Here is a 27,500-nt window from a genome sequence, read left to right as displayed (position 1 = left end):
AGACACACAAAACACACACCCGTTAGAGCATAATTCAGACACACACTCACTGACACAGACACACAAACCCATCAGGGAATTCTTTCGGCGGACAGGGGAGAGGGTGTTACATACCGTGTAGACAGGTGAGCAGCACGATGAACAGAGGAGGGAAGCAAAAAATGATGAGTCATGGGGGAAAAACAAGCCTGTATCCAGACACTTTTAATTAAAATAAATGACTGGCCCCCACTATCACAGCAGGCACACATTGCAGGGAGAGAGAGAGAGTGACAGTGGGAGAGATGAAGGGGCAGAAAGCGAGGGATGATGAAAGAGGGCGAGATGGATGAGTGACAGAGAGAGCGAGGCAGAGGGAGGGAGGGAGAAGGTGAAAGTGGAGGAGAGGGGGAGGAAGAGAAACTGCAGATGTGGACAGCTTGAGAACAGAACAGCATCTTATCCCAGGATGAAAGTTAGACCCTGAAATGTGTGTTTTCAACACACACAGGGACACAGAGCAGAACACAGCACTGACTGAACACAAATATATATGAATCTCAAATTTTTCACCCATACATAAATATTCTCATTAGCGAAACCACACAAAAAAACTTTTCTGATGAGGTTAGTGATGGGGTCAGGGGTGAGGTTAGTGATGGGGTCAGGGGTGAGGTTAGTGATGGGGTCAGGGGTGAGGTTAGTGATGGGGTCAGGGGTGAGGTTAGTGATGGGGTCAGGGGTGAGGTTAGTGATGGGGTCAGGGGTGAGGTTAGTGATGGGGTCAGGGGTGAGGTTAGTGATGGGGTCAGGGGTGAGGTTAGTGATGGGGTCAGGGGTGAGGTTAGTGATGGGGTCAGGTTAGTGATGGGGTCAGGGGTGAGGTTAGTGATGGGGTCAGGGGTGAGGTTAGTGATGGGGTCAGGGGTGAGGTTAGTGATGGGGTCAGGGGTGAGGTTAGTGATGGGGTCAGGGGTGAGGTTAGTGATGGGGTCAGGGGTGAGGTTAGTGATGGGGTCAGGGGTGAGGTTAGTGATGGGGTCAGGGGTGAGGTTAGTGATGGGGTCAGGGGTGAGGTTAGTGATGGGGTCAGGGGTGAGGTTAGTGATGGGGTCAGGGGTGAGGTTAGTGATGGGGTCAGGGTGAGGTTAGTGATGGGGTCAGGGGTGAGGTTAGTGATGGGGTCAGGGGTGAGGTTAGTGATGGGGTCAGGGGTGAGGTTAGTGATGGGGTCAGGGGTGAGGTTAGTGATGGGGTCAGGGGTGAGGTTAGTGATGGGGTCAGGTTAGTGATGGGGTCAGGGGTGAGGTTAGTGATGGGGTCAGGGGTGAGGTTAGTGATGGGGTCAGGGGTGAGGTTAGTGATGGGGTCAGGTTAGTGATGGGGTCAGGGGTGAGGTTAGTGATGGGGTCAGGGGTGAGGTTAGTGATGGGGTCAGGGGTGAGGTTAGTGATGGGGTCAGGGGTGAGGTTAGTGATGGGGTCAGGTTAGTGATGGGGTCAGGGGTGAGGTTAGTGATGGGGTCAGGGGTCAGGCTCACCTGTGGTCAGGTGGTATCGGAGCAGGCTGAGGACCCACTGTGTCAGGATGCAGGGAGTGAACAGGTAGTGACTGTAGTCATCCACTGTGAACTTAGCCTTCACCTGGGAGAGGAGGACACAGGAGAGGAGGTTACACACACGTATTCTACACACACACACACACACACACACACACAACATTTACACCAGAGATTGCAAAAGTACACACATCTTTCAAGTGCAACTTTTTTTTCCCCACTCACCACCACACAAACAAGTAAACTATTTTTGGAACCTTTTTTATAAATATTTTTTTTTGTAGGTCAAAACTGTAGGTCAAATATTTGAAGAAATGTTTCTTTACACACACACACACAATTTTTTTAAACATTTTTTTTTGAAAATTATTTTTTCAACCTTTACAAACCTTTTCGGGGAAATCATTTATCTCACTCACCACACCAAAAAGTAAAAAAAGATTTGAAATATTTTTGAAATCATCTTTTCAACCTTTGGAAACCTTTTGGGGGAAAACTTTTTTCTTCTTCTAGCCTTCTGCCCCAGTACCTGCTGGTAGAGCTGCACCAGGGAGCCAGCCAGCTGGTGGGCCTTCCCTGCACTGGCCCAGGGGGCCTGGCTGCCCAGGCTGCGCTGGAGGACCGGCTGCAGGTAGGCGGAGTAGATGGTCTGGAGCTGCTCCTTGTCTGGGTAACTGGGGAGAGACCCAGGGGGGGGAGAGACCCAGGGGGGGAGAGACCCAGGGGGGGGAGAGACCCAGGGGGGGGGAGACCCAGGGGGGGGAGACCCAGGGGGGGAGAGACCCAGGGGGGGAGAGACCCAGGGGGGGGAGACCCAGGGGGGGGAGACCCAGGGGGGGGAGACCCAGGGGGGGGAGACCCAGGGGGGGAGAGACCCGGGGGGGGAGAGACCCAGGGGGGGGAGACCCAGGGGGGGGAGACCCAGGGGGGGAGAGACCCGGGGGGGGAGAGACCCGGGGGGGAGAGACCCGGGGGGGGAGAGACCCAGGGGGGAGAGACCCAGGGGGGGGAGAGACCCAGGGGGTTAGAGGGGTGTGTGTGTGTGTGTGTGTGTGTGTGTGTGTGTGTGGGGAGGGGGGAGAGGGGTACTCACTCGATGGTGCAGATGCGTACGATGGAAGTGAAGCGGGTGGTGAGTGGGTGTCGCCCCACAGTGCCCCCTGCTGACATGGAGGCCACCACCTGGATGTTTTCCAGCCCCACCCACTCCAGGTTCTCATCATAGAAGCCCTGGTAAGTCAACACCTACAGAGATACAGTTATTCAGGCATTATTTATGCAGTGTGAAGAAGCGTTCACATCATCTGTGTCATGTTCAACTAGAAGCATGTTCTACGGTATAATTATCATTCAGGGGGGAGTTTAACTCTATAAGGATCATTCAGGGGGGAGTTTAACTCTATAAGGATTGTGTATGGGGGGAGTTTGACTCTATAAGGATCATTCAGGGGTGAGTTTGACTTTATAAGGATCGTGTAGGGGTGAGTTTGACTCTATAAGGATCATTCAGGGGTGAGTTTGACTCTATAAGGATCATTCAAGGGTGAGTTTGACTCTATAAGGATCGTGTAGGGGGAGTTTGACTCTATAAGGATCATTCAGAGGGGAGTTTAACTCTATAAGGATCGTGTAGGGGGCTGAGTTCTCCACCTGCTGCAGGAAGGCTATGATGTTGCTGGTGCCCCACTTGTCTGGCTTGGGCAGGTTGATGTCTTTGAGGTAGAGCACCAGGCTCTCGCAGTCCTTGGGCCTGTAGGCGCGGCCCGTGTTGGAGCTGAGCAGGAGGCAGGTCTGAAGCAGCTTCTGCAGCACGTGGCGTGACGTCGTCTGGGCGCTGCAGTGGACCACCGCCACCTGGGTGGAGCGCAGCCGAGAGAAGGCGTAGCGCAGGAGCATGCTGGGGGGGACGAGAGCACGTGCAGGCGGACACGCGGACACACACACACACACACACACAATGAAACCAAACAGCAGGCTACTACACGTGTGATCTTAGTATCAAAGACAGGAAGCTGAGGGAAGGTCAGAATGGTTCCAGATTTTAAGTGGAGGAGGCAGAAGGCAGGAGGAGGGGGGAGGGAGAGGGGGGAGGAGTGTTAAATCTGTATTTAACAGAGCCGGTGTTACTAAAGGCCTGGTTAACAGTGTTTGTGAGAACAGACCCGAGGGCAAACTGAGACATTTTGTTAGGGTGCAAACAAAGAGAGGCGTGATTGGGAAGAGAGTTTGTATATTTGTTTAAGTGTGTAGGTGTGTGCATGCGTGTATGTTTGTATAAGCGAGCAAGGGGCTGAGGAAACGAATAACATGTTCTTATGTCAGATGGACGGGGATGTCTCCATGGCGCTGTGACCTTTCAGCGAGGCGAGGCGGAGTTCAGGGCTCAAGTGGAGTGTAAAAGCCAATCACAACCCAGCTCCGCCCCCCCAGGGACAGAAGCAATTACTGTAGATTCAACAAGTCACTAAACACACACACACACACACTCACTCACACACGTACACACACACACACACACACTCCCCTGTGCCTCTCTGTGGTCTCTGCTATTCTAGGAAAAGGTCACCCCTTAAATAAAACCAGCCTTGAGATAACGGTTTGAAAGTGTGTGTGTGTGTGTGTCACATGCATCAGCCTTGGCCCTCCCTGAATCAGCGTGTGTGGGTTTGTGATCTGATGACTGAGGATGATGTTCGGACCTATGACTCAAACATGTCACCTTCAGCCCTAATATAAATATACACCTGTGTGTGTATGCATAGTACGTGTCTGAATGTGTGTGTGTGAACAGTATGTGCGTGTGTGTACAGTAGGTGTGTGCGTGTGTGTACAGTATGTGTGTGCGTGTGTGTGTACAGTAGTTGTGTGTGTGTGTGTACAGTAGGTGTGTGTGTGTATTCACCCCTTGCCACAGCCCTCCGGTCCCACCAGTATGAAAGGCTGTCTGTGTGGAGCGCAGAGCCAGTGTGTGAAGCAGTGCAGGGCACGCTGCATGTCGGGGGTCTGGATGACGGGGAGGGTGTGTGTGTGAGCCAGCTCATCCAGGCTCAGGCCCTCAGGCCGCTGCAGGGTGTAGGCACACAGGCGGCCCGACTCAGTGTGGAAGAAGGTGTCCAGGGGCTTCCTGGGGTCTGGAGGGCTCTCTCTGGCCCAGCTCAGCACCTGTGCTCACACACACACAGCCATATAGAAACACAGACACAGCCATATAGAAACACAGACACAGCCATATAGAAACACACACACAGCCATATAGAAACACACACACAGCCATATAGAAACACAGACACAGCCATATAGAAACACACACACAGCCATATAGAAACACAGACACAGCCATATAGAAACACAGACAGCCATATAGAAACACAGACACAGCCATATAGAAACACAGACACAGCCATATAGAAACACAGACAGCCATATAGAAACACAGACAGCCATATAGAAACACACACACAGCCATATAGAAACACAGACACAGCCATATAGAAACACAGACACAACCATATAGAAACACAGACACAGCCATATAGAAACACACACAGCCATATAGAAACACAGACACAGCCATATAGAAACACAGACACAGCCATATAGAAACACAGACACAGCCATATAGAAACACAGACACAGCCATATAGAAACACAGACACAGCCATATAGAAACACAGACACAGCCATATAGAAACACAGACACAGCCATATAGAAACACAGACACAGCCATATAGAAACACAGACAGCCATATAGAAACACAGACACAGCCATATAGAAACACACACACAGCCATATAGAAACACAAAAAGAGACCAAAACATCCAAAACATAAGATATTTTCAAGAATTTTCCTTGTTGTACATACTATTAAGTTAACTCAGTTCAAAGGATTTCTGTGAATGCAATAAATGCACGCATTACGCAGGTGCAGAGTAGGTTGTGTGATGTTAGCTCAACCGATAAAATCAAACGGACATCATATTGTAAAAATATTGCGATAACTCTACGATACATACAAAAATATATATATATCGCGATATATTGTTCAACGATGTATTGTTCCACCCCTAATGACCAGGAGTGTTTTAACAGCAGGATCCATGGCTGGCAGCCTGGCCTCACCTCCTTGGAGAGCTCCTGCCTGGTCTTCAGGTGGAGGTTTCCCCCCAGGCCTCTGATGAGGCCCACCAGGAACTGGCCTCTCTCCGTCACCCCACTCAGGTGGGACAGCCCGTTCAGCACCGTGCCCACCAGGCTGGTCTCCACCACAAAGTCATTCTGAAGGGGGAGGGGGGTCATTTTAAAAACTAAATATATACACGTGTGTAGCTGTAGGGTAAGCCTCATGCAGGGGGGGGGGGGCTAGGTCATTGGGAGGTTCTAGGGTCTAGGTTCTAGGCAGGGCTACCTGTTTGAGGACCCAGTCCAGAGCTCTGTGGAAGTAGTCTCCTAGCCAGCTGTCCAGACTGCTGCTGCTCTGCTCAGGCTGACCACTCAGCCACGACTTGACCAACGCACTCACGTCTGTGTCCTCGTCACTACACACACACACACACACGGAATATGTTTCCATTGTCAAATGAACACACACTGTAGACAATACACACACACAGACCAGTACACTACTCACACACACACACAGACAGACCTGAGGAAGATCATGCCCATGCGTGATATGGTGGCTGGCGAGGCGCAGCTGAGGTCGTGTGTCTCAAATAGGAAGTTGACGTTGGGTCCAAACTGGATGCGCTCCCCGCTGGGCATGGTGAGCAGGCGGTTGTCGTCCAGGACAGAGTTCAGACTCTCTATCCACTCTGGATCTATGTCCCCGTCACACACGATCCAGGAGCTCACCTCTGGACCACACACACACACACACACCCACACACACACACCCACACACACCCACACACACACACCAGGAGCAGTCTTAAAAGCAGCAGCAGTTGTTTCAACAGATGCTCTGATGACACGACACACATTGTGCTGGGTCTTTAGTGTATTGCTGTGTGGTTGTATTGTGGTGGTGTTGTTGTGGTGTGTTGTGTTATTGTGCTGTGCGGTGGTTGTGTTGTTGTGGTGGTTGTGTTATTGTGCTGGGTCTTTAGTGTATTGCTGTGTGGTTGTATTGTGGTGGTGTTGTGTGGTGTTGTGGTGTGTTGTGTTGTTGTGGTGTGTGGTGGTTGTGTTGTGGTGGTTGTGTTGTTGTGGTGTGTTGTAGTGGTGTGTTGTAGTGGTGTGTGGTGGTTGTGTTGCTGTTGTGTTGTTGTGGTGTGTTGTGTCGGGGCTGCAGTGCGGCGGTCCGTACCCTGGGGCTCCCTGACCACCTGCCTGGCGCTGTGCGTGAGCACCCCGTCTGCCCACTCCCGGGTGTCCATGTCGATGTGCCCCAGCAGCTGCTGCCTGGGCATGGCCTTGGGATTCACCGTGTACTGCTTCACCTGCACACAGTCAGAAGAACAGCGCTCACACAGTCATGTTAGGAAATCACCTCGTTCTTCTGTGTGCTGGGCAGCAGTGTGTGTGTGGCAGCAGCAGCAGTGTGTGTGTGTGTGTGTGTGTGTGCGTGTACTCACCACCTTGCCCATCTTGCCCAGGGCAGCCCTCAGCATCCTCCAGAGGGTGGACTTGCCGGCTCCGCTGGGCCCCACGATGACCACGCCCATCCTCTGCCTCAGCTGCTCCGACAGCTCCACAGCCTTCTTCATCTGCAGCACAGCAGCACCTCCACCCCTCAGTCTGGCTCTCCATCCCCCCTCTATCTCAGCACCTCCACCCCTCAGTCTGGCTCTCCATCCACCCCTCTATCTGACTGCACATGCACTCGTGTGGGCGGGCCTGCTCCGCAGCGCCCCCTACCTGGCTGGGGATGAGCTCCAGGCGAGCGTCCTGGTAGGCTTCCCGCAGGGCGGAGGTGAGGGCCTGGTCCTCCACGTCGGTGAAGTCCACCCCGGAGAACACGTCCCGCACCAGGGCGTCGAAGCGGGAGCTGTCGGCGAACGTCAGCTTGGACATGGTGTTGAGCCTCAGGGCCTGCACCACCAGGCTGCTCTCCCTGACTGGAGAGAGAGGGGGGGTGAAGGGGCTGAACTGTGACATTCTGCTCCCGTTTGACTTGATAAAGGAGGGGGGGGGGGGGGGGGGACTGGAGGAAGACAAGAAAGAGAGGGACATGATGACTGAGACAAGAGAGAGAGAGAGAGAGAGAGAGAGAGAGAGAGAGAGAGAGAGAGAGAGAGAGGGAGAGGGAGAGGGAGAGGGAGAGGGAGAGGGAGAGGGAGAGAGAGGGAGGGAGGGAGGGAGGGAGGGAGGGAGGGAGGGAGGGAGGGAGGGAGGGAGGGAGGGAGGGAGGGAGGGAGGGAGGGAGGGAGGGAGGGAGGGAGGGAGGGAGGGAGGGAGGGAGGGAGGGAGGGATCTGACAGGAAGCCAGACGGGGTGGTGCAGGTACCAAAGTCAACCTGGGCATCATTATTCTGTCTCTGCAGGGCAGCTAATTGTTAGTCGTGTCACAATTGAGCTCATCAATACTTCTGTTTTCTGCCCTGCAAAGCTGCTGGAGGCCCAAACCAGGGCACCCAGCCAGACTACACAGGAGGAGTTTGTGTGTGGTGGGAGGAGATGGGGAATCAGAAAGCTATTGACAGGTAGGTATTAGAGAAGGAGGCAGAGAGAGGTCAGAGACAGGGGAGAAGAGGAGGAGGGGGAAAAGGAGGTGGTAAACAACATTTCAAAGAGACAGAGACAGACACAGAGAGAGAGAGAGAGAGAGAGAGAGAGAGAGGAGAGAGAGGAGAGAGAGAGAGAGAGAGAGGAGAGACAGCGAGGGTTACAGGAGAAGGGACAGTGTGAAACGACCAGAGAGGACAGTGAGGACGGTAGGTGACAGGGTGCTGTGGGTGTGTGTGGGTGTGTGTGTGGTGAGGTCGTACTCTGGTCCGCAGCGTGGCTCCTCTTGTGCTGCTGCAGCAGGCTCCCACAGCCTCTCAGCACCGTCTTCAGAGCCCTCAGACCCCAGTCATAGTGCTGCTGGGGGGTCAGCAGCTCCCTGGACACACACACACATCCTCAATGTGCTTCAGGCTTAATAACTCTAAACACACAACACAACATGTTTCACCATACACACCCTGCACACACACACACACACACACACACACCTGGACAGGTTAAAGATGGCGACCAGCTTGCACCCCAGGACCTTCCCCTCCTTGAAGCCCTCGGAGTAGAGGATGACCTCGGCGATGAGCTCGTTGTCCGGCCGGGTCATGGCCACGGGACGGAAGAGCTGCTTCAGATTGTCCGGAAGCTTCTGTCTGCCCCCGTAGCCCTTCCCTGCTGGGTTCAGGGTGATGAACACCCCCGAGTTAGGGTCCAGCTCCACCTGGAGGAGGGGGCAGGGAGAGAGGGAGGAAAGAGGGAAGGGAGGGAAGAAAAGAAGGGGAAAATCGAAGGAAGGGAGAAAGGAGAGTTCATCCATTAAAGCAGGGGTGTTCAATCCTGGTCCTCGAGGGCCGCTGTCCTGCATGTTTTAGATGTTTCCGTGCTCCAGCACAACTGATTCAAATTAATGGGTTGTTATCAAGCTCTGTGGAAGCCGGGTAATGACCATTCATTTGAATCAGGTGTGTTGGAGCAGGGAAACATCTAGAACATGCAGGACAGTGGCCCTTGCGTACCAGGATTGGACACCCCTGCTTTAAAGGGACTCAACAAAGAGGGTGTATCTTCAGGGTGTGAGTGTGTGTGTGTGTGTGTGTTCCCCACCTCCTTGCCCAGCAGTTCACAGCTGTGTGTGTGGTTCTTCAGGGAGTTCTGGATGGCCTGGATCTGCATGGACACGGCAGACAGCACCGCCTCCTCCAGGCGGTTGAACTCGTCGAAGCAGCCCCACGCGCCACACTTCACCAGGCCCACGAAGATACGGCCCATGGACTTCACATCGATCCCCTGCACGGACACACACACGCACAGACCATCATGGATCATCCGCATGCCCCCCCTCGCTCACTGGAAGTGTACTTCAGTCGGTGTGCCCAGTGTGTGTGTGTGTGTGTGTGTGTATGTGTGTGTGTACCTCGTCACAGTTGAAGACCAGTGTGTGTGTGTGTGTGTGTACCTCGTCACAGTTGAAGACCAGTACTTGTCGTCCGAAGAGGCCCCCCAGGGCTTTGACAGACTCGGTCTTTCCTGTGCCGGCCGGCCCGTAGGGGTTGCCCCCCAGGCCCATGTTCATGGCCTGGGTCAGGGTCAGGTAGCATTTGTCTGTCAGGGGCGTGTGCACCAGCTTAGCTGCATTCCCCTGGGACGGAGAGAGGGATGGAGGAGCGGGTGAGGGATGGTGGATGACGGAGCGGGGGGGGGGGGGGGAAGGGGAGTGTGGCTTTGCAGAGGGACTGCAGTACAGAGAGCAGCAGTGCTAGCTGGGATCTCTGGGTGAGCAGCGCCCCCGTGTGGAGAGAAACAGCTAGCTCATATTAGTTTCTTCCCAGTTCCTCATTCGTAATTATGTTGACTTGAGTATTTTGGCAGAACATATATTGAGTGTGTGCCTGTGTGTGTGTGTGTGTGTGTGTGTGTGTGTGAGTGAGTGAGTGAGTGAGTAGGTGTGTTTGTGTGCGAGTGAGTGAGTGTGTGTGCATGAGTGTGTGTGTCACCTGGTACTCGTAGGTGTAGCTGAAGGAGGCGTCCACCATGTGGAGGAGGCAGTGTTTGTCTTGGCCCAGGTAGAAGCGCAGATGCCTCCTCCAGGCCCAGGCCTCAGGGCTGCTCACCCCGGCCCGGCTCAGCTCCCTCACCACGCTGATGTTGTGGATCACGTCCAGGATCAGGGCCTTGAGCTTCAGCTGCAACACGCTGGCCTCTGTGGGAAGGAGGGTGCTGGGTGAGGACCTGTGGCTAGCTGCATGAGGGGTCTGGAGCCCACAGTGCTGGGTGAGGACCTGTGGCTAGCTGCATGAGGGGTCTGGAGCCCACAGTGCTGGGTGAGGACCTGTGGCTAGCTGCATGAGGGGTCTGGAGCCCACAGTGCTGGGTGAGGACCTGTGGCTAGCTGCATGAGGGGTCTGGAGCCCACAGTGCTGGGTGGGGACCTGTGGCTAGCTGCACGAGGGGTCTGGAGCCCACAGTGCTGGGTGAGGACCTGTGGCTAGCTGCATGAGGGGTCTGGAGCCCACAGTGCTGGGTGAGGACCTGTGGCTAGCTGCATGAGGGGTCTGGAGCCCACAGTGCTGGGTGGGGACCTGTGGCTAGCTGCACGAGGGGTCTGGAGCCCACAGTGCTGGGTGAGGACCTGTGGCTAGCTGCATGAGAGGTCTGGAGCCCACAGTGCTGGGTGAGGACCTGTGGCTAGCTGCACGAGGGGTCTGGAGCCCACAGTGCAGGACTTCCTGTCAAGCGTAAACACAGGAGAAAATGGATCAGAGAGTCTACACAAATGAGTTAACGGATTTACCAAATATTACACTTGCCGACGTTACAAGACTTGTGGAGGAAAACTCCATCACCAAAAAGAAAAAATAACAATAAAAAATCCTCAAGGAATTTGGCCATAAGTATCAAGGTAAGTGAGAGCAATCAAGCTAACTGTTACTGAACTGTTAACAAGAATGACAAATTATTAGCGTCATCCGCTTAGACATGATGTATGTAGAGTAAAGAGGATATAGACTACCTTACTAAAGCATTATAGTCTACTGAGAGACTTACGGTCTTACCACGATGATTGCGTATTTTTCCAGTCAAAAATACAGAAATTGTGTGAAAGGTCTATAGCCTGTCTGTCTCTTTGTCAGTAAATCCATCCAGTCATCCATGCTAAAATGTGATTGGAAAATCCTAGCACATTTAAAGGAAAGTTTTTTGCTGGGATTTCCATCGATGATCCACAAGAGAAAAAGACCCGCCTATTCTTGTCGCTGATGTCGATTTTGGTACTTGGATGTAAACAATAAGGGGGGGAAGTCCAGTAATTTTCCCTCAATTATTTATGATATCTTGTTGTTCATTCTGGAGATCTGCTGTCATTTCGAAAGTTACTCACTATGGAAGAGTAGTGTACCAAGAGGACACATCTTTGAATCTTACATGTTTTCATGAAAGTTTGTAAAATTACATCAATCTCCACAAACTCCTGATTATTACAAAGAAAAGGTTTGACAGCTTGAGGGAAATCCCGTAAAACAAAAGCAGCATTCTGAAACTGGAGGTCCCCATGGGCCCTTTCCCTTTACACTGCTTCCTGTCTACACACACACACACACACACACACACAGGCACACACACACAAAGACTCACTCACACCCACACCCAGGCACACCCCCCCCCACACCCACACACCCTCCCAGACACCCCCCCCCCCTCACACCCACAGACACACCCCCCCCACACCCACACACCCTCCTAGACACCCCCCCCCCCCTCACACCCACAGACACACCCCCCCCACACCCACACACCCTCCTAGACACCCCACCACACACCCTCACACCCACAGGCACACCCCCCCCAGACACCCCACCACACACCCTCACACCCACAGGCACACCCCCCCCAGACACCCCACCACACACCCTCACACCCACAGGCACACCCCCCCCAGACACCCCACCACACACCCTCACACCCACAGACACACCCCCCCCACACCCACACACCCTCCTAGACACCCCACCACACACCCTCACACCCACAGGCACACCCCCCCCAGACACCCCACCACACACCCTCACACCCACAGGCACACCCCCCACAGACACCCCCCCCCCTCACACCCACAGGCACACCCCCCCCAGACACCCCACCACACACCCTCACACCCACAGGCACACCCCCCCCAGACACCCCCCCCCCCTCACACCCACAGGCACACCCTCCCAGACACCCCACCACACACCCTCACACCCACAGGCACACCCCCCCCAGACACCCCCCCCCCCTCACACCCACAGGCACACCCCCCACAGACACCCCCCCCCACCGTCACACCCACAGACCTGTGTTAGTGGCTTCCTCTGAGCTGGTGTCCACGCTGGTGTAGTGTTCCAGCTTGGCAGCCAGCTCCAGTTCCAGCTGCTGCAGGCCCTGCTGCCTCAGAGCCCTCTCCACATCCTCAGTGAACTGGATCTGCTCAGCCAGGCACAGGATCTGCACCGCAGGCACACGGAAGACACATACCAGTCACACAGGAGTCATCCGGGACCCACTTAGACCAGTCACACAACAGACACACAGGACTCCCTAGTTAGGAGTCACTCAGGGGTGAGGAATCATCCAGGAGTCACACAGGAGACACACAGGACTCCCCATTTAGGAGTTGCTCAGGGGTGAGGAATCATTCAGGAGTCACACAAGAGACACACAGGACTCCCCAGTTAGGAGTCGCTCAGGGGTGAGGAGTCATTCAGGAGTCACACAGGAGACACACAGGACTCCCCAGTTAGGAGTCATTCAGGGGTGGAGTCATTCAGGAGTCACACAGGACTCCCCAGTTAGGAGTCGTTCAGGGGTGGAGTCATTCAGGAGTCACACAGGAGACACACAGGACTCCCCACTTAGGAGTCGTTCAGGGGTGAGGATTCATTCAGGAGTCACACAGGAGACACACAGGACTCCCCAGTTAGGATTCGCTCAGGAGGTACCTGGGAGGGGTAGCGTGAGGGGTCCACCGGCCCCTTCTTCCCCGCAGACACGCACTCAAACAGCAGGTGCTTCAGAGTGTTCTTCATCTCAGACGCCAACTCGCTCAGCCACACCTGGAGGACAGCACACACACAGTGTTGCAGTCCTGCAGCCTTCAGCAGCAGACAGCTCTGTGCATGAAGCAGCCCCCAGCCCCACTCACCTCCACCTGGCTGGAGATGCGGATGAGGTTTCGCAGAGGCACCAGCTCTCCCTCCAGAGAGCGCATGGCCACCATGTGCTGGCCCTGCTCGTCAAACTCCACACTGTGGATCCCTTCACAGGGAAACACACACACACACACACATATAGGGAGTCTGATGACTGAGCGGTTAGGGCACCGGGCTAGTAATCTGAAGGTTACCAGATTCCCGGCCGTGCCAACTGACGTTGTGTCCTTGGGCAAGGCACTTCACCCTACTTGCCTCGGGGGGAATGTCCCTGTACTCACTGTAAGTCGCTCTGGATAAGAGCGTCTGCTAAATGACTAAATGTAAATATAAACCCAAATCTATCCCTCTACATCCATTTGTCCAACTATCTATCCCTCGATCACTTCCATCTATTGAGGCAGATACACTCGTTGTGTGTGCGTGTGCGTGTGTGTGTGTGTGTGTGTGTGCGTGTGTGTGCGTGTGTGTGTGTGTGTGTGTGCGTGTGTGTGTGTGTGTGTGTGTGCGTGTGTGTGTCTCACCAGCGAAGAGCTTCTTGAGGTGAGACTGGATGACAGTTGGGTTGGTGGCCTGACCCAGGATCTCCAGCAGGTCGTCATCCCCGATGAAGTAGAACCTGGGGAACGCAGAACGCTTCTCCTACACACACACACACACACACACACAATGTGTGTGTGTCAGATGAGTGAGATGGCTGAGCGATTAGGGAATCAAGCTATTAATCAGAAGATTGCCGGTTCAATTCCTGGCCGTGCAAAATGACGATGTGTCCTTGGGCAAGGCACTTCACCCTACTTGCCTCAGGTGGAATGTCCCTGTACTTACTGTAAGTCGCTCTGGATAATAGCGTCTGCTAAATGACTAAAATTGAAATGTAATGAATTCATCCTTCTGAAATAACTTTGCGCATTGGTATCTATTCTCCTTGTTATTCACATTTAGGTGACAGATGAAGAGTGACTGTGTGTGTGTGCGTGCGTGCGTGAAGAGCATTCTTACTTCCAGGAACTCGTTGAGTGATTTCTGGCAGCGCTGTAGCTGGTCTAGAATGGAGACCAGGGAGTTCCTGATCCCAGCTCGAGAACAGAGAGAGACCACTCTGCTGTCTCTGTGAACATCAGCCATGATGGACCTGCGCACACACACACACACACACACACAATGTGAACACACACACACACACACACAATGTGAACACACACACACACAATGTGAACACACACACACACACAATGTGAACACACACACACACACAATGTGAACACACACACACACACACACACACAATGTGAACACACACACACACGCTCCACCATCAAACAGACACGTGCCTGGACGCACAGTAGAGGCTGTGTGTACCTGAAGTCCTCGTCGACACGTTTGAAGCGGGCCTGCTCGCGGGGCAGCGCCCCTCGTCCGAAGATGGGCTCCAGGTACACCCACCTCCTCTGGATGGCGTTCAGGCTGACCAGGTACTCATCCAGGTCAGACAGACGCACCTCCCACAGGCTCACCTGGGGACACAGGGAGGGGCAGGGTGGTGTGTGTCTGTCTGTCTGTGTGGTGTGTGTCTGTGTGGTGTGTGTGTGTCTGTGTGGTGTGGTGTGTGTAGCCTCACCTTGTCCTGGAAGCCCTTGTAGTATGGAGAGTCTTTGAGAGACTGCAGCAGGCATCTGTTATCTCCAACCTAAACCAGGAAGCAGGAAATGAATACACCCTGAACCAGGAAGTGAACACACCCTGAACCAGGAAGCAGGAAGTCAACACACCCTGAACCAGGAAGTCAACACACCCTAAACCAGGAAGCAAGAAGTCAACATACCCTGAACCAGGAAGCAGGACGTGAACACACCCTGAACACAGCAGCAGCTCTCTCTTCCTCTGCTGTGTGTACTGACGATCACACACCTGACAAAGTGCCGTGCTAGAGGGGGTGTGTGTGTGTGTGCTGTACCTGGTTGACGATGTCCTTCCAGTCCTTGATGAGAGTGAGAGTGTGTGTGCTGCTGTCTGTGTACTCAGTAAGACTGAAGGCAGCACCAGCCCCCCACAGGTCCAGCTCTCTCAGAGCCTCTCTGATGGTCACCTCAGCCTGGGCACGGCTGTTCAGGTCCTGCTCACACACACACACACACACACACACACAGGGGGAGGTCACTGCATGTTTTTGAGAATGTGTATGTGCGTAGCGTGTGTGTGTGTGTGTGTGTACCTTGAGCTCCAGGGCCTTGTCAGTGATGGTGCTGGCCACGCTGAGCAGGTCTGAGAAGGTGAGTCTCTCCAGGGTGGTCCCTCTGGGCAGGCCCAGCAGTCTGAACAGGTCCAGCCAGTGGTCCTGGGACAGGTGCTCCCCACGCACGTACTTCAGCACCGGGATCACGCTCTGCACACAAACACACACACACACACTTGAATTTCTCATGGCCTCTGTCCATGACTCTCAACATTCAACTGTATTGCATGACAAGAAATATGTATGTAATTCCAAAGCAAATTCAGTATCCATACAAACACGCAAAAGACATACATTTCTGTATACATACTGTACATACATATATAAATATAATTCCACAGACTGTTTAGAGCCTATTTGACAGCAGAGTGAAAAAGAGGCAGTTGAAGGTTATGTAACTAAAAAAGCCCATTGACCCCTGGAAAGCCCAGCCCCCCCATCCTGGGCCTAGCTCAGTTTCACTTGTGTAAGAGCGGATCTGCCACCGTGTGCTGTCTGCTGATCCTGACTGCATCCTAGTTTTTACGACTTCCCACTTTTTACGACTTCCAATCAACAAAGTAATGTAAGTTGATGTCATGCAGCTGGGCCATGCTGAGTGCTGTGCTGTGCTGTGCTGTGTGGCTGCTCAGTGAACTGAGGTTCAGGACCAGCTGGCTGAGAGGTTCATGAGGTTCTCTGTGTGCGGTTCAGGACTTGATTCAATAATAAAGTGTGAATCGGCCGAACTCCTAGCTACAGCCTAGCTACATACTGAGAGATACATTCTGTGCCCCTCTCTTCTCTCTCTTTCCCAGTCATTCTCTCTCTCTCTCTCTCTCTCTCTCTCTCTCTCTCTCTCTCTCTCTCTCTCTCTCTCTCTCTCTCTCTCTCTCTCTCTCTCTCTCTCTCTCTCTCTCTCTCTCTCTCTCTCTCTCTCTCTCTCTCTCTCTCTCTCTCTCTCTCTCTCTCTCTCTCTCTCTCTCTCTCTCTCTCTCTCTCTCTCTCTCTCTCTCTCCCCCCCCTCCCTCCCCCTCCCTCCCTCCCTCCCTCCCTCCCTCCCTCCCTCCCCTCCCTCCCTCCCTCCCTCCCTCTCCCTCTCCCTCTCCCTCTCCCTCTCCCTCTCCCTCTCCCTCCCTCCCTCCCTCCCTCCCTCCCTCTCTCCCTCCCTCTCTCCCTCCCTCTCTCCCTCTCTCCCTCTCTCCCTCTCTCTCTCTCTCTCTCACCTTGTACTTGTCCACCTCTCCCTGCAGTTTGACAGACATGCTGGTGTGCTGCTCCAGCTTCCTCAGTCGGTCCTGCCACACGAAGAGAAACTCCTCAAACAGGTATGTCCTACTCCTGCAACACACACACACACACACACACACACACACACAGCTGGGAATCAAACGTAAATGAAATGAGACACGCCTCAGCCTGTCAGAGAGAGAGAAAACCCCTCCACACTTCCATAGAGACATCTCCCAAACACACACACCTCCACCTGCAGAGACATCTCCCAAACACACACCTCCACCTGCAGAGACATCTCCCAAACACACACCTCCACCTGCAGAGACATCTCCCAAACACACACACCTCCACCTGCAGAGACATCTCCCAAACACACACCTCCACCTGCAGAGACATCTCCCAAACACACACCTCCACCTGCAGAGACATCTCCCAAACACACACCTCCACCTGCAGAGATATCTCCCAAACACACACCTCCACCTGCAGAGACATCTCCCAAACACACACCTCCACCTGCAGAGACATCTCCCAAACACACACCTCCACCTGCAGAGACATCTCCCAAACACACACCTCCACCTGCAGAGACATCTCCCAAACACACACCTCCACCTGCAGAGATATCTCCCAAACACACACCTCCACCTGCAGAGATATCTCCCAAACACACACCTCCACCTGCAGAGATATCTCCCAAACACACACCTCCACCTGCAGAGATATCTCCCAAACACACACCTCCACCTGCAGAGACATCTCCCAAACACACACACACCTCCACCTGCAGAGACATCTCCCAAACACACCCCCCTCCACACAGTGGCTCCTGAGTGAGAGGGGCCCTGGTGCTTGGAGCAGCCTCCTGGTGCTTGGAGCAGCCTCCTGGTGCTTGGAGCAGCCTCCTGTACCTGAAGGTGATCCAGTCCTCCTGGGCCTTCTCCTGGAAGCCCTGGTGCCACTCCTCGTACAGGGACCACATGCTGGAGCACTGCTCCATGTCCTGCAAGATCTCCTGGGCCAGGGACAGGTCTGGGGCCTCCACGTCAAAGTGCCGACAGTCCTCACTGGCACAGGCACAGTGATGTGTTACTGTTAGAGACTGTGTATGTGTGTGTGTGTGTGCGTGTGTCGGCGCAGGTGTGTGTGTATGTATGTATGCGTATGTGTATATGTGCACGATATTGACAAAATGTGATATTGCGATATTGAGCATGAATATTGCGATATCAATATTTATTTCGATATTCTTAAACATATGTGTGGCGGTCTGCAAGAACCCTTCAGATGTCATGGACGCTCATAGCTGGCTAGATTTGTGATGTTTTGTATAATTAATACTTTAAACGTAATTATAATTTACACAAAGTATATGATTACTTATGAAAAAACAGTTCATTTCAACGTTTTTTTGGACATGTTAACTAGCAAGATTTTCAAGCCATGTCAAATCAAATTGCTCAGTTTGCCTGCTCTATAGAGTGCTGCAGCAGGCAGATTTTTATGGGCTACTTACGTTTCCTCTTCAATCTCCATAATTTCGTCGTCTCCCTGAGCCACACTCATATTCTGACTTTTCTGTCTCTTCTTTCCTTTCGCTCCACACACACTCGATTCTCAGTACGCACTTTCTCTTTCTGTCCTTTCACTCCTCGCTTCTTTATTTCACTGTCTCTATCTCCCTTCACTCACGTTGTCGAAATGTGCATGTGTTACAGGGCAACCGGCCATTGAAATATGCTCTAAACTGATCCCAACACAGCCCCCGGCGCATCTCTCCACAAAATATTGTATACTTTTCGGGACATTTTCGATATTGAACAACGTGATATTGCAAAAACGATATTAATACAATATATTGTGCACCCCTAGTGTGTGTATGTGTGTGTGTGTGTGTGTGTGTTCAGGTGTGTGTGTGTGTGTGTTCAGGTGTGTATGAGTGGGTGTATGTGTGTGTTCAGGTGTGTATGAGTGTGTGTGTGTGTGTTCAGGTGAGTGTGTGTGTGTGTTCAGGTGTGTATGAGTGGGTGTATGTGTGTGTTCAGGTGTGTATGAGTGTGTGTGTGTGTGTTTAGGTGAGTGTGTGTGTGTGTGTTCAGGTGTGTATGTGTGTGTATGTGTGTGTGTGTGTGAGACCTACAGCAGACGAGTGCGGGTGAGCTCCAGCTCCTGGAACTCTAGCTTCTTGTCCTGGATGGTCTGGACACAGGCCAGCAGGGCGGCGTGGTCGCCCGTCTCCAGCGCCTCGTCCCTGGGCTTCAGCTGGTCCCAGCGGGCCCTAAACCTCTCCAGCTCCAGCCTGTACGCCTGGATACGGCTCTCAGCATTACTCCTCATCACCTCCACCTCGACGAGAGAGAGAGAGGGAGGGAGACAGTGAGTATGTCTGTGTGTCTGGGAGTGTGTCTGTGTGTGAGTGTGTCTGTGTGTGTGTGAGTGTGTGTGTGTACCTGTTCTCTGATCATGAGTTGGTGGCTCTCCATGACCAGTTCCAGTTTGTCCCACCTGGCCCTCAGGGTGGAGAGGGAGTCCAGGCCTGCTCCTGCCACCGCCCGCAGCAGACGGTTCTTCTCCTCCGCAGCCTGGAACAGCGGCAGGATCTACACACACATACATACATGAGATATATACACACAGACATATATATATATATATATATATATATATATATATATAGTTTGCACAGACAAGGAATTTTCTTTGGGAGGAAGGAGCATTCCTTTGGGAGGAAGGAGCATTCCTTTGGGAGGAAGGATTAAAGTCTGTGTGGGCCTTGTTCAAGAGGCCAGTGGCAGATGGAAAGAAACTGTTGTTGTGGCGTGAGGTTTTACTCCTGATGGACTGCAGCCTTCTGCCGGAGGGGAATGGCTGGAACACAGTTTCCAGGGTGGGAGGAGGCAGCTATATATATACATATATACACCAACAGGTAAATATGGACACAAATATGTATGCCCACACACACACAGGTGCATTCCTCCCACTTAGCTCTACAGCGCTGACTGGAGGACATTTTTCATTGAGTCATTTAGCAGACGCTCTTATCCAGAGCGACTTACAGTAAGTACAGGGACATTCCCCCCGAGGCAAGTAGGGTGAAGTGCCTTGCCGAAGGACACAACGTCATTTGGCACGGCCGGGAATCGGACCGGAAACCTTCTGATTAATAGCCCGATTCCCTAACCGCTCAGCCATCTGACCCCCCCCCCCCACATGAGCGTGTGACCCATGTACGGTGTGTGCTGAGTGTCTTACGTCGGGCTTGCGGGCCTGGACGAGGCCGTGTCTGGCATTGGCCTCCCCGATCTCCTGGATGCTCTCAGGCCTGCTGGACAGAGCCTCCATGGCCTCGCTCACAAAGCTGTCGATGTCCTGGGTGTGGCCTGACAGGGGGGGCCAGAGCACAGGGAGGGGGGGGGCCAGAGCACAGGGAGGGGGGGCCAGGGAGGGGGGGGGGGGGGGGGGGGCAGAGCACAGGGAGGGGGGGGGCCAGAGCACAGGGAGGGGGGGCCAGAGCACAGGGAGGGGGGGGGCCAGAGCACAGGGAGGGGGGGCCAGAGCACAGGGAGGGGGGGGGCCAGAGCACAGGGAGGGGGGGCCAGAGCACAGGGAAGGGGGGCCGGGGGGGGGGGGGGCAGAGCACAGGGAGGGGGGGGGCCAGAGCACAGGGAGGGGGGGCCAGAGCACAGGGAGGGGGGGGCCCAGAGCACGGGGAGGGGGGGGGCAGAGCACAGGGAGGGGGGGCCAGAGCACAGGGAGGGGGGGGGGGCAGAGCATAGGGAGGGGGGGGGGGCAGAGCACAGGGAGGGGGGGGGGGCAGAGCATAGGGAGGGGGGGCCAGAGCACAGGGAGGGAGGGGGGGCAGAGCACAGGGAGGGAGGGCCAGAGCACACGGAGAGAACAAAGTCGACAACAGTGACTTAGGGAAGTGGAAAATTATACAGAGAAATAGAAGAGATTAAAAAAAACGAATTCATGCAAACAAGACAGAGAAAGGGAAGTTAGTTGTTCTGGACCCAGTTAGTTCGCCCACTGGTTGAACTATGACTCAGTCACATCAGGATGCTGCTCTTCTCTGTCTGTTTCGGTCTGTTTACCTTGTATGGACTTCCTGAGTGACATCAGCAGAGCGTCAAACAGACTCTGGATGAGGTCATCTATCACAGCCTTCACTGGCTCACAATTGACCGTGATACAGTCCACTTTCTCCACACTAGGATCGAGGGGAGGGAGAGAGAGAAGGAGGGAGGGAAGGAGGGAAAGAGAGATTGAGGAGAGAGAGAGGTGGAGAGATGGATGGAGAGAGAAATGGATAGAGAAAGGGGAACTTTTACAGCAGAGACGGAATCATATACTGGACAGTAAGATCAAAAACAGGTCTAACAAGTTGGTGTTGAACAGTGAGCCTGAAGGCCCTCCATCCTACCCCGGCTCCCTGGCTCAAAGGCCCCAGCCAGGACGCTCCTACCTGGGCAGGCGTTCCGACTCCTTCCCCCTGGCTTTCAGGGCCTTGAAGTTCCTCTCCCAGTCCTGCACCGAGTGGAGGTGCTTCTCCACGAGGGCCTCTATGCCCACCTGGCCCAGTACCACCCACTCCTAAACACACACACACACAACATGAGGCTGTGAGTAGGAGGACAGAAACTACGCTAAGCCACAAGCATTCTGAGATTCTGAGACAGCAGGAAGCAGATTTTGTTGTTATGAGCAGATTGGGTTTCGCTACTACAGCTTTGATATGCGTGACAGCCCAGCACAGTGACAACACACCCTGGGGGAAGGACAATAAAGAAGGCAGGAATGCAAACAGCAGCCAGCTGTGAGAGAAAACACCCCCAGGCCACAACAAGCACCGCCGAATGAATCAGCCATTTGCATGATCTGCATAATGTGTGTCATCTAAGAAGGACTGCACGGTCGGCCACCCTTGAGCGACGCAGCACATACTTCTCCTTCCAACTAACACGAGCCGAGATCTCTTGAGCACTGTAGCCCAGTCCATCCCCTCTACCCTGAACCCACTGGCTAACGGCAGGTGTCGCGCCCCGCCCCGCCACCCCCCCACCCCCCCCTGACCTTGAACTTGTCCTGCACGGCCAGCAGTCTGGCGAAGAGCTCCTCGGCCTTGCCGAAGATGGTGAGGAAGCCCCTGGCGTTCCTGTCGATCATCACCCCGAAGATCAGCTCCTCGCCCTGGGCGCTGACCCCCTTGAACTGGCTGGGGATGGAGATGAAGCGCTTCATCTCCCGGAAGTAGCGCGCCCGCACTTCCTCGTATGGAGGTCGGAATTGCAGGCGGCCCTGTCTGGGAAGAGGGGGATTTCAGTAACAACAGGATACTGAGGGCATTAACCATGAGAGGGTGTGGTATAGTATATTTCCTTTGATTCGTGTGGTTGTAGGTTTCACACGTTAATCATCGACAAATGATGGCAGCCAGTCAACACGTTTCCAGATCGAAACTAGTTGATGATGCCAAGGAACACAAGACCGCAACACAGACAAAGACAGAGACAGAGACAGAAAGAAAGAGAGAGAAAGAAAGAGCCAGGGAGTGAGAAGGAGATTGGCAGGTATCTACTTGAAGGTGAGGTCTATGTTGATGTCAGGCAGGTTCTTGTTGAGAGCCTCCAGTCCAGTCTGGTACTGGTGCTCCAAGGCCTTGTACAGCTGGTGGTTCCAGTGCTGCTTCCACGCACGCATGTCCCCCGGACTGAACCCCTGCTCACAAACACACACACAACACCAACATCAATCCCTGAACAGGTTATGGAAGACAGCACTTGTAAATCTTCGCCCTCCTCATCTCCTCCGTCCCGTCTCCATGGTTACCTGGGCCTCCAGCGTGGCGAAGCCGGTGCGTAGATCCTGCAGGCCGTCCTTCCAGCGCTGCTGCTGCCTCAGCAGGTCCACGTTCATCAGGTTCACCACCTGACACGCCCACAGTACAGAGAGTCAGGAAGACGTTTCTACCATCACCCAATGTGTGTAAAGAAACCCAGAACGCAGATGGAAACAGGAGGTGCACACCTTCTCTGTGAAGTCCGTGTGCCACCTGCGTAGCTTCCTGTTCTCGGTGGAGAGTCTCTCTGCTGAAGACTGCAGCTTGGCGATATACAGCTCCAGCTCTTTGGGGTTGTCCCAGGTGATGTGGAGCTTCCCTCCAGACTCTCTGGACTGAGAAAGTGGGTTCTGCTGCTCACAGAACACACACAGAACCAGTGAGAACACACACAGAACCGGGGGGAACGCACAGAACCAGGGAGAACACACAGAACCAGGGAGAACACACACAGAACCAGGGAGAACACACAGAACCAGGGAGAACACACAGAACCAGTGAGAACGCACACAGAACCAGTGAGAACGCACACAGAACCAGTGAGAACACACACAGAACCAGGGAGAACACACACAGAACCAGGGAGAACACACAGAACCAGGGAGAACACACAGAACCAGGGAGAACACACACAGAACCAGGGAGAACACACAGAACCAGGGAGAACACACAGAAGCAGATTGATGAGAGTGCAGCTGGTACCTTGATGACCTGCTCGAAGGCCAGGGCATGGTTCAGCATCATGGGTCTCTGGGAGGGAATCATCTGCTGGTCGATGGTGTTGTAGAAGTGGGCCACCTGAAAACACCAAACAGAGCTTATGGATCTGACTCTGCTGCAGGGCTCCAAATGAACCGTGTCCCGTCGTCACGGCGACGATGACAAAGATGTCTGGGACAGTTCAACACAGACTGTGGGACGATAGACCATAATAATATAAAATACATACACCAGGAGTTCAACACGTTTAAACGCAAGGAGGCTGAAACATATCATCACATTTAACTCTAGCTTAAAATTCCTTAAACCATGAACAATGTATTTACATTACAAGCAGTGTTATGTATTTAAAGTTCCCTTTAGAACCCGTTTTTACTACAGCCATACCAATAATGTGTTAGCCCCACCATGAAACTAGCAAGACAATTGTGTACGTACGTCACATTGAAATTCAGACATTGATTTGAGCCCCACGACTCTATGGATTACTTAAATAGTGTTGAAAATAACCTTGACCCTGTCGAAGGATCCTTAGGAAGCCTTCGTTTGAATGAACCTTGGAGAAATAATTAATGGAAATACTTACTAAATAGAATGTGTATTTAGACAGGATGTATTAGAAACTGCTTGCATATGATGTATTAGAAACTGCTTGCCCGATTCCCAATAACGGTTCAGATGGCTGAGCAGTTAGGGAATCGGGCTATTAATCACAAGGTTGCTGGTTCAATTCCCGCCCTTGCAAAATGACGTTCTGTCCTTGGGCAAGGCACTTCACCCTACCTGCCTCAGGGGAATGTCCCTGTACTTACTGTAAGTCTCTCTGGATAAGACTACTGTTAAATGACTAAAATGTATATGTAAAATGAAACCACAAGAAGCTAGAGGTTTCTTAGAAGGTAGGATGTGTTAGACACTGATTGCGTAGAAGTACACGTGCCAGCCGGATCCAGTCATATCCCATCAGGATATATAGCACTGACGTGTCATATCCCATCAGGATATATAGCACTGACGTGTCATATCCCATCAGGATATATAGCATTGACGTGTCATATCCCATCAGGATATATAGCACTGACGTGTCATATCCCATCAGGATATATAGCATTGACGTGTCATATCCCATCAGGATATATAGCATTGACGTGTCATATCCCATCAGGATATATAGCACTGACGTGTCATATCCCATCAGGATATATAGCACTGACGTGTCTACCTGGTGTATTGACGTGTGAAGGGGTTAAGAGTCACTGTATAAAACTGTTCACACACTACTCTCGTATAGGTATGGTATTGTTCCAAACCAGAAGGGAACAGACCTTTTGAGTACTGTAGATTTGGTGTAGTATTATTTAAAGGTAAAAAGGATAAGAAAACAATCCTTGTTTGAGAGAAGGTACTAGTAAACCAAGCTGGGTGATCTCCATACCCAGACCTAAAGACAAGGGAGACCCAGAGCATGACTGGGTTATAGACGAGACAGTTCAAGGTGGATTCAAACGCTAATCATCATGACAACACGTAGGAACCCACAATCGCTCAACAACCCATGTCAGAATGTAAAAAAAAACAACAACGAGAATTTACATTTTGGGACAGGTCAAGTTCAGTTTGGGACGGTTCATTTTGCACTTTGGGACGGTACTGGGACAGTGAGGACAAAAGTTAGTTGCGAGTCCTGCTACTGGCACGCAATACCATTCGGACGCACATGCGTACACGACACATACTAAACGTGTGTGTTTGTGTGTGTGCCTGGCTTGCCTGTTTGAGGATGAGGGCCTGTCTGTAGAACTTGTCAGCGGTGCTGGCGGCCTGCTGGATCTTGGCTGGGACGGGGAGGCCCAGGGCGGCCAGCTGCCTCACCTCCCTGAGCAGAGTCAGCAGCCTCTCTGAGTACTGGATCTTCAGCTTGCCGTCCACGTGGTCCAGCTCCATCACCCGGCTGCTTGCCTGCAGGCTGGGAGGGCAAGGGGTCAGAGGGGGAGCCACGGACAGGCATGCTGAGGTGGGGTCAGGGGGGGCACACAACCTGTTGTTTGTTCAAAGTTATAACAGTAACAGTTGCAGTTCTGAACCTATTTGCTGAGAGTTTGTATCCACCTGCAAGCGCTTTAATAAAAAAGAAAAAAAAGAAAAAGAAAGAAGAAGACGTGGTCTACTTGAAGTTTGTTAGGAAGATTGACTCAACCGCATTTAAACCGAGAGGTCCCTTGATCCAGAGCCGTAGCTACTTCACACACATTCCTGTCCGGGGGAGAGGGTGAGCGTACCTGATGCCAGCCTTGGGGTCAGCCAGGCCTGACAGGACGTCCCTGGACCAGTCCTCAAACTGCTCCTGCTCGTAGGAGCGCAGAACCTCCAGCAGGTCGTCACAGAAGCGCAGGAAGGAGCGCGATCCAGACAGGTCTGCCAGCAGGGCCTGTGCTATCCTGATGGAGTCCTCCACCTGAGAGAGCGACACACACACACAAACACACACACACACACACACACACAGAGAAACACCAACACGTCAGAGAAATCATGACAAACTTTGCAGAAGATGGTGGTCAAGCTAAAGGCCAGCCACAACTCAACCCCCAGTTTGAGACGCGTGCACACCTTGTGCGTGAGCTGGCGGACCCAGACGATGTTGTTGACCACTTCTGGAAGGTTCCTTCCTGCCAACGGGCCACATTTCTCCCCTGGGGCGCCATGGCAACGGCTCTCAAAGTCCGTCCGCAGTCCTGTTGGTCCAGAGAGGGCGAGGCGTTAGGTGTTGGGTAATATGGTGTTGGGTAATATGGTGTTGGGTAATATGGTGTTGGGTAATATGGTGTTGGGTAATATGGTGTTGGGTAATATGGCGTTGGGTAATATGGCGTTGGGTAATATGGCGTTGGGTAATATGGCGTTGGGTAATATGGTGTTGGGTAATATGGTGTTGGGTAATATGGTGTTGGGTAATATGGTGTTGGGTAATATGGTGTTGGGTAATATGGTGTTGGGTAATATGGCGTTGGGTAATATGGCGTTGGGTAATATGGCGTTGGGGAAATAGGGTGAAGGGGGAAATATGACATTAGGTCTTTGGTGCTGGGTGTTAGGGTGATGGGTAATGTAGTGTTCAGTGCTGGGTGTTAGGGTGATGGGTAATGTCGTGTTCAGTGCTGGTTGGGTTAAGGTGATGGGTAATGTCGTGTTCAGTGCTGGTTGGGTTAAGGTGATGGGTAATGTCGTGTTCAGTGCTGGTTGGGTTAAGGTGATGGGTAATGTCGTGTTCAGTGCTGGTTGGGTTAAGGTGATGGGTAATGTAGTGTTCAGTGCTGGTTGGGTTAGGGTGATGGGTAATGTAGTGTTCAGTGCTGGGTGTTAGATGTACCCTTGTTGTACTCCAGCAGTCTGGCCAGCAGCGTCTCTCTCTCTGGCTGCAGCTCTCTGCTCACGCTGGGCCGTCGGATCAGCTCTCTGTGCTTCTGGAACACCTGCAGAAGCTGCACACGCCAGGCCACAGCACCCACACCATGTTTACATTGAGTCATTTAGCAGACGCGCTTATCCAGAGCGACTTACAGTAAGTACAGGGACATTCCCCTGAGGCAAGTAGGGTAAAGTGCCTTGCCCAAGGACACAACGTCATTTGGCACGGCCAGGAATGGAACCGGCAACGTTCTGATTAATAGCCGATTCCCTAACCGCTCGGCCATCTGACCCCCTCTAAATGTACATTTAGAGATACCTCTAAAATGTGCTGTAAACTGTCAGTGGGAAAAAGATCAAGATGCCCATGCTACAAATCTACGTAAAAAAGGAATACGTAATGAATAAATAAGTAACCAATCCTGTTTCCGGTCAATTTTGTGTAATTCATTCAATAGTCTAATAAAGATGCAAGTTTTTCTAAACAGAAACTGACCGTGCCCCCAGATTTACACTTGAAAAAAAGACACTTGTAAGAGAATGACACTTGTACCTGGTGTGGGTTTTCTTGTACGTCAGCGATGTAGCTCTTTAGTCTGCCCGCAACTTCCTGTTCTGCGGGGGCCACAGCCCGCTCAAACTGACTCACTGCAGCCCTCCACAGAGGCTACACAGGGACACATGTATATCCTGTCAC

The 27,500-nt window shown here is 52.8% G+C and overlaps 1 protein-coding gene across 1 annotated transcript in view; it reads right to left on the bottom strand.

Moving 5' to 3' along the window:
• dync2h1 (dynein cytoplasmic 2 heavy chain 1) overlaps window positions 1–27,500 on the bottom strand; it is an 88,911-nt gene that overhangs the window by 58,011 nt on the left and 3,400 nt on the right. The window contains 42 exon segments of the mRNA XM_084673813.1: window positions 1,520–1,622; window positions 2,067–2,211; window positions 2,631–2,782; window positions 3,188–3,434; window positions 4,440–4,699; window positions 5,659–5,814; window positions 5,945–6,074; window positions 6,185–6,392; window positions 6,845–6,977; window positions 7,113–7,244; window positions 7,396–7,595; window positions 8,466–8,581; window positions 8,694–8,917; window positions 9,301–9,483; window positions 9,653–9,835; window positions 10,191–10,396; window positions 12,528–12,678; window positions 13,173–13,286; window positions 13,376–13,488; window positions 13,907–14,024; window positions 14,385–14,517; window positions 14,745–14,899; window positions 15,004–15,072; window positions 15,340–15,498; window positions 15,598–15,768; window positions 16,824–16,938; window positions 17,745–17,900; window positions 18,974–19,179; window positions 19,284–19,433; window positions 20,089–20,216; window positions 20,931–21,046; window positions 21,302–21,429; window positions 21,910–22,138; window positions 22,415–22,554; window positions 22,666–22,764; window positions 22,864–23,028; window positions 23,378–23,473; window positions 25,166–25,361; window positions 25,675–25,850; window positions 26,006–26,130; window positions 26,766–26,877; window positions 27,357–27,470. Of these exon segments, the coding sequence (XP_084529939.1) occupies window positions 1,520–1,622; window positions 2,067–2,211; window positions 2,631–2,782; window positions 3,188–3,434; window positions 4,440–4,699; window positions 5,659–5,814; window positions 5,945–6,074; window positions 6,185–6,392; window positions 6,845–6,977; window positions 7,113–7,244; window positions 7,396–7,595; window positions 8,466–8,581; window positions 8,694–8,917; window positions 9,301–9,483; window positions 9,653–9,835; window positions 10,191–10,396; window positions 12,528–12,678; window positions 13,173–13,286; window positions 13,376–13,488; window positions 13,907–14,024; window positions 14,385–14,517; window positions 14,745–14,899; window positions 15,004–15,072; window positions 15,340–15,498; window positions 15,598–15,768; window positions 16,824–16,938; window positions 17,745–17,900; window positions 18,974–19,179; window positions 19,284–19,433; window positions 20,089–20,216; window positions 20,931–21,046; window positions 21,302–21,429; window positions 21,910–22,138; window positions 22,415–22,554; window positions 22,666–22,764; window positions 22,864–23,028; window positions 23,378–23,473; window positions 25,166–25,361; window positions 25,675–25,850; window positions 26,006–26,130; window positions 26,766–26,877; window positions 27,357–27,470 (6,412 nt within the window).

This window comes from Hypomesus nipponensis, chromosome 15 (assembly GCF_054491055.1).
Source record: "Hypomesus nipponensis isolate SF chromosome 15, ASM5449105v1, whole genome shotgun sequence".
NCBI lineage: Eukaryota > Metazoa > Chordata > Actinopteri > Osmeriformes > Osmeridae > Hypomesus > Hypomesus nipponensis.
The sequence above is the reverse complement of the archived record's forward strand: the minus strand, read 5'-3'. Positions and strand labels throughout refer to the sequence as shown.